A 12,231-nucleotide genomic window follows, 5' to 3' on the forward strand; every position below is an offset into this window, starting at 1 on the left:
GTCTCAACACGGTTTTCAATGCCTAGGAGGCATTTATCTAGTGTCAGTCTTCTGGACTAACATGTGTCTTTTCCTGTCCCCACTGCCTGCTTTGCTGAAATTGTATGTTCTTAAAACTCTGAGGTAGACTTTATGGAAAAATTACGTCCCTCCACCCTATCCCCACAAGGCACCATTGTCAGGCCTCTCCATTCCTTTTGTTCCCACCTTAAGCACTTTATCTTTGGCTTTATCTTTATCATGATAGGATACTGGGGGTTAAAGACTCAGAATGGGTGTGGGACAGTGTGAGTAACCTAGAGCCCTGATGCTCAATCTTACTCTAAGAACAACTTCATTTTACAGATAGAACAAATGACGCCTAGAAGGGGGTGATTAACTTCTTTTGAATCATACAGTAGATCAGTTACCAATCAACTAGAGGGAGTTTACGTGTCTTGTGTTTGTGTAGAAGGTTTGCGTGCTACTTGGCTCATTGCTTAAATGAGCACCAGTGGGCTAAATGATGTGATTGGAGTAGATGCATATATAGTGACCAGCATGGTCGCCCAGAGTGTGAGAAAGGCAGCCTCGAGTTTGCAGGTGATGGGGCAGGTGTTTAGTCTAGGAATGGAGTGGGGCTGGCCATGGTCTGAGAAGAACTGGGGGAGGCAGGAGAGTTCTGCCTTAATTTGCAGGGGGTCTGGGTGCTGGAACTCAAGCATAGTTTAAGAATATGAGTTTTGATTTTCTTCAAAATATGGATCCCAAAATTGAAGAATAATGATCAGATGAAATTTTAAAACATTGTTAAACTAATCTTATTGCAATAAGTAGGTATAGGAAAGTACGAAAATAATTTTTTAAAGGAGATTGTATTGAGGCAGTATACTGTGTGTTATTTCCCTGTTATATAACCCCATTTCTCCTAAAATGTTTGCTTTTTCCACTTAATAATAAGCTCCAAAGAACAGATATTGTGTTTTTCTTGTTCGTGGCTCTATCCCTAGTATTTAGCAAAGTACCTGTGCTCAGTAATTACTCAGATTATTTATTCAATGAATAAATGAACAAACCCACCATCAGATGAAAAGGGGAGATAGTGGGCTGGGTGCAGTGGCTCACGCCTGTAATCCCAGCACTTTGGGAGGCTGAGGCAAGTGGATCACAAGGTCAGGAGATCAAGACCATCCTGGCTAACATGGTGAAACCCTGTCTCTACTAAAAAAAAAAAAAAAAAAAAAAAAAACTAGCCGGCGTGGTGGTGGGTGCCTGTAGTCCCAGCTACTTAGGAGGCTGAGGCAGGAGAATGGCGTGAACCCGAGAGGCAGAGCTTGCAGTGAATCCTTCCTTGATTGCTCCACTGTACTCCAACCTGGGCGAGAGTGCGAGACTCTCTCTCAAAAAAAAAAAAAGGGGGGGGAGATAGTGGATCAGAAAATGCTAGCTAACCATCAGATTGACTTGGAAACCCTGAAAACCTTTTTAATTTAAGTAAATTAGCATTAGCTTGTTACAGTGAAAACCAAGCAGAGTAATAATGGACAAAAGTCATATCATATCTATGATACTGTGTCATAATTTGTACTCTGTTTTGGTGTCAGGGAGTATTTAAAATTCCTACAGTTCTATATCTTTCCCTTAGTGCTGTAGAATTACAGGGAGAAAGAGAGCAATTACAGGCATACCTTATTTTATTGTGTTACACCTTTATTGTGCTTTGAAGACACTGTGTTTTTGAAAAATTGAAGGTTTATGGCAACCCTGCATTGAGGAAGTCTATGGGCACCATTTTTTTTCAACAGCATGTGCTCACTTTGTATCTCTTGTATCTCTTGATACATTTTGTTAATTCTCACAGTATTTCAAACTCTTTCATTGTTAGTACATGTGTTATGGTGATCTGTGATCAGTGATCGCTGATGGTACTATTGTCATTGTTTTGGGACACCACAAACGGAGCCCATAATCGATAAATATTGCGTGTGTTCTGACTGCCCCATTGACTGGCCGTTCCCCTGTCTCACTTTCCTCAGGCCTCCCTCTTCCCTGAGACATAACAATACTGAAATTGGGCCGGCTCATAACCCTCTAAGTGGCCTCTAAGTGTTCAAGGAAAAGGAAGAATCACGTATGTCTCACTTTAAATCAAAAGGTGAAAACGATTAGTCTTAGTGAGGAAGGCATATCCAGAGCTGAGGTAGGCTGAAAGCTAGGCCTTTTGCATCAGTAAGTTAGCCAAGTTGTGGATGCAAAGGAAAAGGTCTTGAAGAAAATGAAAAGTGCTACTCTGGTGAAAACACAAATAGTAAGAAAACAAAATAGCTAATTGTTAATACGAAGAAAGTTTCAGTGGTCTGGATAGAAGATCAAACCAGACACACATTCCCTTAAGCCTAGTCCAGAGCAAGGCCCCAACTCTCTTCAGTTCTATGAAGGCTGAGAGAGGAAAGGAAGATGCAGAAGAAAAGTCTGAAGCTAAAAGAGGTTGCTCCATGAGGTTTAAAGAAAGAAGCCATCTCCAGAACATAAAAATGCAGGGGAAAGCAGCAAGTGCTGTTTATAGAAGCTGCAGCAAGTTATCCAGAAGATCTAGCTGAGATCCTTGGTGAGGGTGGCCACACAAAACAACAGATTTTCAGTGTAGATGGAACACCCTTGTATTGGAAGAAGATGCTATCTAGGATTTTCATAGCTAGAAAGGAGGAGTGAGTGCCTGGCTTTAAAGGACAAGCTGACTCTACTTAGGAGCTAATTCAGCTGGTAACTTGAAGTAGAAGCTAATACTCATTTCCCATTCCAAAAACCCTAGGGCTTTTAAGAATTATGCTAAAACTATTTGGCCTGTGCTCTATAAATGGAACAACAAAGCCTAGATGACAGCATGGTTTACTGAATATTTTAAGCCTTCTGTTGAGACCCACTGCTCAGAATAAAAGATTCCTTTGAAAATATTACTGCTCATTGACAATGCACCTCATCATCCAAGAGCTCTGATGGAGTTTTACAAGGAGCTTAATGTTGTTTTCATGCCTGTTAACATCCATTCTGCAGCCCATGGACAAAGGAGTAATTTTGACTTTCCAAACTTGTTAAATAAATACATTTCATATGTTCATATTGTTCTAATAAAAGTTTAAAAAATGAAAGAAACATATTTCATAAGATGCAAGCTGCCATAGTGAGTGATTCCTCTAATGGATCTGGGCAAACTAAATAGAAAAACCTGCTGTAAAAGATTCACCATTCTAGATGCCATTAAGAACATTTGTGATTCATGAGAGGAGGTCAAAATATCAACATTTTCAGGAGTTCAGAAGAAGTTGATTCTAACTCTCATGGATGACTTTGAGGGGTTCAAGACTTCAGTGGAGGAAGTAACTGCCAATGTGGTGGAAATAACAAGGGAACAAGAATTAATAATAGAGCCTCAAGATGTGACTGAATTGCTGCAATCTCATGATAAAACTTGAACAGGTGAGGAATGTTGCTTCTATGGATGAGCAAAGAAAGTGGTTTCTTAAGATGGAATCTACTCCTGCTGAAGATGAAATGACAACAAAGGATTTAGAATATGACATAAATTTAGCTGATAAAGCAGTGGCAGGTCGAGAGGACTGACTTCAATTTTGAAAGCAGTTCTGTGAGTAAAATGCTAACAAACTGCATCACATGCTACAGAGAAATCTTTCATGAAAGAGTCAAAGTGGCAAACTTGATTGTCTTCTTTTAAGAAATCGCCGGCGTGCGCACGCGCGGCAGACATTACATCCAAGAGGAAATAATCCAGGCAAGGAAGCACGAGCTAATCAAGATGTGTAGTTCTGTGGCTGCCAAGTTGTGGTTTTTGACAGATCATCGCGTCAGGGAAGACTATCCTCAAAAAGAGATTTTACGAGCACTGAAGGCCAAATGTTGTGAGGAGGAACTGGACTTTAGGGCTGTGGTGATGGATGAGGTGGTGCTGACAATCGAGCAAGGAAACCTGGGTCTGCAGATCAATGGACAGCTAATCACTGCCTACCCACAAGTGGTGGTAGAGTACCAACCCCTTGGGTACAAAGTGATAGTGACATCACTGTTTTGCGCCATCTAGAGAAAATGGGATGCCGGTTAATGAACCGACCTCAAGCCATCCTGAACTGCGTTAATAACTTCTGGACATTTCAAGAGTTAGCTGGCCATGGTGTTCCTCTGCTAGATACTTTCTCTTATGGTGGCTATGAAAGTTTTGCTAAAATGATGATGAAGCAGAAGTACTGGAGTTCCCAATGGTAGTAAAGAATACGCGGGGTCATAGAGGTAAAGCTGTTTTCTTGGCTCAAGATAAGCACCATTTGGCTGGTCTAGGCCATCTTATTCACCATGAAGCACCATACCTGTTCCAGAAGTATGTTAAAGAGTCTCATGGACGAGATGTACGTGTCATTGTCCTGGGAGGCTGTGTGGTTGGCACCATGTTACAAACAGATGGGAGAATGCAAAGCAACTGCTCATTCGGTGGTGTGGGGATGATGTGCTCATTGAGTGAAAGGGAAGCAGCTAGCTATCCAGGTGTCTAATATCCTAGGGATGGATGTGTGTGGCACTGACCTGTTGATGAAAGATGACGGCTCCTTCTGCGTCTGTGAGGCCAGTGCAAATGTAGGTTTCATCGCCTTTGATAAGGCGTATCATAGGTCTAGATGTAGCTGGTATCATAGCAGACTATGCTGCCTCCCTTCTACCCTCTGGCCGGCTCACCCAGCATATGTCCCTGCTCTCCATAGTGTCCACAGCCAGTGAGACTAGTGAGCTGGAGCTGGGTCCCCCAGCCAGCACTGCTGTTGACAACATGAGTGCAAGTTCCAGCTCTGTTGACAGCGATCCTGAAAGCACGGAGTGGAGCAGAGCGAGAGCTGCTCACCAAGCTCCCAGGGGGCCTGTTGGACATGAACCAGCTGCTAGCCAATGAAATCAAACTACTGGTGGACTGACTCCACTGGTAATTAACCAACAAAACCCTTGTAAAACTTTCTTTCTTTTTTCTTTTCTATTTTTGAAACCAACCTGCAATGCTGTTCATGGAGGATGCTCAGGAAGATGAGAGAAAATTAGTAGGATTAGTTGGAGAGAGTGGGAGATAAATGAGACCTCTGCTCGTAAGATGTTACTTTCATTTACAAATTCTACAAATAGAGAGGCAGAATAGGTGGGGTATAGAAAAATGTCAGGCTCTCATAGTTACCCTTTTAAATTGCTAGAAAATTTGTATACTCATAGGTCATGAGGAACAAAAATTTTTTTTTTCATGGTCTCTTGCTTTTGTTTTTGTACCAAAAAAACCGGTTTTGCTACAAATATCCGAGTAGCATAACTTCACATTGTGTTGGAAGATTTGTCATTGAGGAAAACATCTGCTTAAAATAAAGGAACTTTTGTATTATACAGCTCTGAAAATTCTGCCATTTCCTTATTAACTAGCAGCTTTAATTTGTAGTTTATGAAATCTTGAGGGACTCTTTTACTGGGATTTCTTATTTTTGTTTTTTGTTTTTTCCCCCTTAATTTGGTGGGAGGGTGAAAGTGACTACAATCCAATAAAGACTTCTTAATGACAAAAAAAAAAAAAAAAAAAGAAATCGCCACAGCTACTCCAGCCTTCAGCAACCAACACCCTGATCAGTCAGCAGCCATCAACATTAATACAAGACTCCAACTAGCAAAAAGATTAGGACTCACTGAAGGGTCAGGCAATAAATATTTTTATAAATTAAGTTGTACATATTGTTTTCTTAGATATAATACTATTGCAAACTTAATAGACTGCAGTATAGCATAAATGTAACTTTTATATGTGCTAGGAAAAACCAAATACACTCGCTTTATTGAGAAATTTGCTTTATTGCAATGGTCTGGAACTGAACCTACAGTATCTCCTAGGTATGTCTATACATGGATGCATTTGGCTTCTTTTTAAAATTCTACTTTAATGCAGAATATCTGATCATTGATTATTATGCATTCAGACAATAAGTGTATATTTTTTAAAATAATGGAAAAAAGTATAATTGACTCAAAGAGTCAGAAATGTCTAGGACATTTAAGATAGAATCATATCTAAACTACTGTACCTTTCTCTTTAGTGAAATAATTCATTCACTATGTCATGGAACTTCTTGTAATAATAGCAGCTAAGCATTACAGAATACATATAGCTAAACATTATAGAATATATTTATTATTATTATCACTTTCTTTGGTCAAAATATCTAGTTTTACATATCAACTTGGACTCTAAAATTATTTCTTGTATAATCCTTATGTTTCTATTGTAGGAAAGATTTTAAACTTTGTATAAAAACTTTCAAGCAAAACTTTAAAAATACCGTTTCAAAAATATCTTACATTTATTTAAATTTGGCATAAAGCTTGAAACTCATTTTAATTTGATCACTTTTAACATTTCAGATTACTGAATTCATATTATTGAAAATGTATAAGACATATTGGTATAAAAATTTAAGCATATTAAGAGTTAAAGTTAAAAAAAAAAAAGAGTTAAAGTTATAATTTTTGTTGGCTTATTTGTTTTTAGCATTCCATATTGGAAGAAGAGCTTTCTACACGTGAAAAAAATGCCCTTGTTTAGCAAATCACACAAAAATCCAGCAGAAATTGTGAAAATCCTGAAAGACAATTTGGCCATTTTGGAAAAGCAAGACAAAAAGACAGACAAGGTATGAGCTAAAACAGTAACATTATGATGAAAGTACATGCATTGCAATGCCAAAACCCAATGTAAAAGCTTAATGAAGAATTCAAAATATGATCTGTGATGTGCACATAGAGCCTCTATAAATAGATTGAAGTTGATTTCAGGTGTTATGAAACTGATTATTATTTAGTCTGTTGGGATGAACTTTAGGTTCATTCTCTAGAGACTCTGACCAACACTGGATCCCTCTGGACTACACAGCTTAAAGATCTAAAAGGTTATACTGGTGTGTAATGTTACATTTACATGAAAGATAAAAAGTTTTTATTTAAAGATTGACTGATAGTTTCTGTTACAGTGAATCTCATTTTCATATGGTTTTAAGGTCTTATTCAATGGGGCTTCCTCACAGGAATGTTAGTTATTCCTTCAAAGGGATATTGAATCCTATATATCCGATTTCTCTATAAAGTGACTAGTTTATGGCAATATGCAAGATATCTATAAAAGAAATACACAAGTTCATAGTATCCTTCTATTCCAGTAAATGATACAATCTTGAATTCTACAAGGAGTGCAGAAATAGCTTATTCCAATTCTAGCACACTTTGTAATACTGAGCCAAATCTTGGCCCAAATAGAAGAAAAATGGCCTTTTTTGCAAGTATAAATCTAAATGGTAAAAGAGAGAAAAAAGAAAAAAAAAACCCTTTTACATATTTTCATTAGTAACTAGGAAAAGGCCAACTAAAACCACAATAAATTCACATTATGCAACTACTGCCTTGGCAAAAGTGAAAAGATGTGATGATGTTAAGTGCTGACTTAACATGGATGGAGAGCAATGAGGACTTTTCATTAACTGTGGATGATGACGTACACATTTATGTAACTGCTTTGAAAACCAGTTTATTATTATCTGTGAAATATGAAGATATGCATGTACTAAAATCCTGCAGTGCCACTCCCAGTTGTAAACTCTGGAGGTATTCTTGCATATCTGCACCAGGAAAAAGTACAAGAATGTTCATAGCATTGTTGTTAATAAAAACCCCTCAATGGAAACAACCCAATGTCCATGAACAGTAGAACCAATAAAAACGTTGTGGTATAGGCATTTAGTGCGGAACATTGGAAAGTGATAAAGAACTTCTGCCTACATGCAACAGCATAGATGAATTTCTCAAATATAATGTTGAATGAAAGAAGCAAATCATGAAAGGGTAATGTACTGGTCCATAAAGTTGAAAATCAGTGGAACTAAGCTATATTGTTTCAGCCTAAGTTTTCTCATCTATAAAACAGGAGTAATAAGAAATGTAAAGACATGTTTGTCACAAGAGATATAAAAGTATTTACATCTGAACTGAAAGGAGCCTTCAGGTGACTCCTGGGTGCTGAAAATGTTCTGTTTCTTGACTGGGTGATGGTCATAAAGATGTCTGCTTTATGATTATTCTTAACTCTCTCTTAAACATACTCTCTATGTATGTGTAAAGCACTCTTCTGTGGATATATCTCACAATTTAAGATGCTTCCGGTCTAGTACATTAAGGATTGCTTCAGTCAGGCTATTAAGGATATGAAAAATTACTTTTTAAAAGTAGTGTCAAAATTAGCCAGGCACAGTGGCGGGTGCCTGTAATCCCAGCTACTAGGGAGTATGAGGCTGGAGAATCTCTTGAACCCAGGAGGCAGAGGTTGCAGTGAGTTGAGATCATGCCGTTGCACTCCAACCTGGGTGACAAGAGCAAAACTCCATCTCAAAAATAAATAAATAAATAAATAAATAAATAAATAAATAAATGTAGTGTCACCCAAGAAGCAGAGCTAGAGACAAATAAAAATAAATAAATAATAAAAGTAGCATAATGCTACCATGAGTTATTTTTATGTAATTTGCCTTATTCTACTCATTTCCTTCTTCATTTATAATGATTACAGTATTATACTTAAAAGTAATAAAAGTATATTTCTTTTAAAATATTCAGACAAATTGTTAACTAAATTAGTCTGCTCTCCTTTCCTACCTATATTAATTTAAAAGATATTTAAATTGAGATATAATTAGCATACCATATAATTCACTATTTAAAGTGTACAATTCATTGGTTTTTAGTACATTCACAAGGTTTTGCAACCATCACCACTGTCTAATTCTAGAACATTTTCATCACCTGCAAAAGAAACCCTGGAGCCATTAGTAGTCATTGCTTATTTCCCTCTCCCCCAGGCCCTAATACCCACTAATCTATGTACTTTCTGCCTCTATGGATTTGCCTAGTATTCTTTAAAATATAGTGAGGTTTTTTTTTAAGTTTCATAGATAACAAAAAAGACAGTGATTCTGTATGAGGAATAAATGAATTGACAAAGAACGCTTATGAGTTTTGACAATTTACAATCGTATACTTGGACCATTCAAAAATCAAAAGAATAGGAATTTGTTGAAAAACCTTAACACAATGCTTTAAATAAAGATTAGCAGCTACTGATAAGTCTTCAAAATGGAATCAATTTAATTTTCAAGAATAAAGTTTATGTTGAATTGCTAGCAAAACTAGACAATGAGTGTGGTTTAAAAGATTATTGGGATGGATGCGATGGCTTATGCCTGTAATCCCAGCACTTTAGGAGGCTGAGGTGGACAAATTATGAGGTCAGGAGATCGAGGCCATCCTGGCTAACGCGGTGAAACCCCACCTCTACTAAAAATACAAAAATTAGCTGGGTGTGGGGGTGGGCACCTGTAATCCCAGCTACTTGGGAGGCTGAGGCAAGAGAATGGTATGAACCCAGGAGGTGGAGCTTGCAGTGAGCCGAGATTGTGCCACTGCACTCCAGACTGGGCAACAGAGCAAGATTCCATCTAAAAAAAAAAAAAAGATTATTTAATGTATGTTGACTAAGTAGAAATACCAGAGAGCTTTTTTATATAAATTTTATAATATTTATAATATTTTCCAAAATGAAAAAGGCAGTGCTTACTGTTTTTGTTTGTTTGTAACTGTACCATCAGTTATAAATAAACAGAGCCCAAGACCAAGAAGTGGTTTTTTGGATTATTTGTTTGTTTGTTTATAGCCTAAAAACTTTGATTCTTTTAACTGTTAGCATACTTTTTGGTCACTAGGCTTCAGAAGAAGTGTCGAAATCACTGCAAGCAATGAAAGAAATTCTGTGTGGTACAAATGAAAAAGAACCCCCGACAGAAGCAGTGGCTCAGCTAGCACAAGAACTCTACAATAGTGGCCTGCTGGTGACACTGATAGCTGACCTGCAGCTGATAGACTTTGAGGTAAACCAGCTGTAAAAGGACGCCAGTGGTGCTTTTCAATTTTAACATATATCTATCACTATTTCGACTTTGACTTTTCATTATTGCTTTCCATATGTTATTTTTTAAAGGTTTTTCTAAAACGTCTACAATTAATCTATTTTTTACAAAAGCAAAAAGCCAAACTATAGTTAAGTTTTATGCAGCTAGGTAGCAAAAGTAATGGCTAATAGAAGTAATAATAAGAAATGACATTTGTTGAATGCTTGCTATATGCCAGGTTTCAAGCATTTAGCTCATTGAATTCTTAAAACTACCTTTGTGTTTAATATTGTGTTATTAGCCCCATGTTATAAAGAACCTAAAGTTCAAAGATATTAAGTAATTTGCCCAAGTCACTCACTTACTTCAGAGCTTCAAATTCAGACAGTTCTTTTAATGAACATATTATACTAATGATTTAAGAAATGTGTTAATTGCTAGTAATATGTTTATCTCCTTTTGAAAGCAATTATACTTCATTTACCTAAATAATACATTGACTAAGTAAAACAAAAGCTTAGAAATGTAAGTGGTGAATATGTGTAGTCATTTTATTATCGATTGTGTAACTCAGAGGTTGTGATTTTTCAGTGAGAAATGGATACATAGGCAAGCTTGGGCATTGACTGTTGAGGTGACAGAAGTCCTGGTTTGGCTTTTGTTGCTTTGTTTCTACCACAATACCAATTTTGTTCCTATTGGGTAGGTACTTGGGTCTCCATTCATTCTCAGAGATAGAGGAGATATGCAAAGTGAATTGCTCTTCGTTTTGTTCACTGAATAAGTGGAAGGAAAACTAATGACAGTGATTACCGTGATTAGAACACGATCAGGTCAGGGCTCTGGGGATCTGTGGAAATAGTAGCCCACAGCTCTCTGCACAAGTTAGACCAGGGAAGATTTTTAGCAGCTGAAGCAGAGGAGGAGGAGTGCAGAGCCAGGAGGCATGCAGTCCGGTTGTGGCTAGAAGCAAGACCAAGTGGAGACTCGGAAGGGCCTGGACTTCAGCTCATCTTTTCAGTTATAGCTGTCTTTTTCTTTCTTTCCCTTCCTTATTCAATCTCTGCCTTTGACACTTTCTGACCCATAATCTTTTGCTTTTTCCTCTTGCTTGGCTTGCTAACTCTCCCTCTCCATCTTAGGTCCCATTTCCTTTGAAAACCAGCTATATGTGAAATTATAGTCTTCCTGTATGTATATACTTTTCTGTTTCTTTTATTTAATTTAAAATTAGGTATTATGAACACTTGTAGAAGCTGTGGCATAGTGAAAAAAACACTTGACTCGGGATGAGAATTGCTTAGAGTCCCAGCTCTGCTATTTCATGGTCAGTAACTTAACCTCTTTGAGCTTAAGCTTTCTCATCTATAAAATAGGAATAATATGAACTTACAGCGTTGTTTTAAATATTAAACTAAATAAAAATATATACATATATATGTTGTGTTATATAGGGACACTAAATACGAATGCAAACTGTATACAAATGTCAAGTAGTTGTATTCTTTCATTTCTTCTTTTTCTCAAACTCAAGAACTGAAGTTAAATGTAAGCTGGTTTGTTTTTGTTATAACCCTTGATTTTTGTTTTTGTTATAACCCTTAATGTTTTTTTAGATTTAGTTGGTAAGTGACTATAAATAGTAAAACGATTCCCTATTCTTATAGTATTATAGTTTTATAAATTTACTATTGTTTTGCTCATTTCTCTGAGAACAGCAGCATATTAAGCTACTGTCATCATTAATTCCTAAGTACGCTTGAGTTAGTTTATGAGATTAACCCAATTTGCAGTGGAGTACTGGAAGGAATACGACTAAGGATGGTTATGTTTTGAAGAATGAGTCAGGGATGAGAGGTCGTCAGGTTCAGTGACCTGGAGGAGCCTTGAGCAGCCACAGAACCTCAGGTTCAAAGTGCTCTCCAAGAACTGGGGAGTTAGGGAGGAGTATACCAAAGAAAAACTTTGGGTATCTTACAACTTTCTTTGGCATTGGCTCAGATAAAAAAAGTGCAACGTAAGAAAGTTATGTAAGTTCCCCTTCTTTTATGTGGCATAACAAATATAAATTAAAATTTTTGAGAAGAAGTTCATTTAAAAATTATTTTGTAAGTAAGACATTTAGTTCCCTAAAATAGACTTGTACATTATTGTCAAGTAAACTTTTATTCTCTGGAATCCTTGGAGAAAAGAAGTATCTTTCTGAACATCTGAATTTTCCATATAGCTGAAGATT

General features: G+C 37.0%; 1 protein-coding gene and 1 pseudogene across 6 annotated transcripts in view; both read left to right on the plus strand.

Annotated features, from left to right (window-relative positions):
- Positions 1-12,231, plus strand: part of CAB39L (calcium binding protein 39 like) — a 137,438-nt gene that overhangs the window by 58,773 nt on the left and 66,434 nt on the right. For 5 of the 6 annotated variants that reach the window (XM_033176870.1, XM_033176872.1, XM_033176871.1 and 2 more), the window contains 2 exons: positions 6,557-6,698; positions 9,810-9,974. In XM_033176870.1, coding sequence (XP_033032761.1) covers positions 6,557-6,698; positions 9,810-9,974 — 307 coding nt within the window. The remainder of the gene's footprint in view (positions 1-6,556; positions 6,699-9,809; positions 9,975-12,231) is intronic. The other variant, XM_033176875.1, reaches the window with a different exon arrangement.
- LOC117063242 lies at positions 3,595-5,539 on the plus strand (annotated as a pseudogene).

This window comes from Trachypithecus francoisi, unplaced genomic scaffold (assembly GCF_009764315.1).
Source record: "Trachypithecus francoisi isolate TF-2019V2 unplaced genomic scaffold, Tfra_2.0 Lachesis_group18, whole genome shotgun sequence".
Taxonomy (NCBI): domain Eukaryota; kingdom Metazoa; phylum Chordata; class Mammalia; order Primates; family Cercopithecidae; genus Trachypithecus; species Trachypithecus francoisi.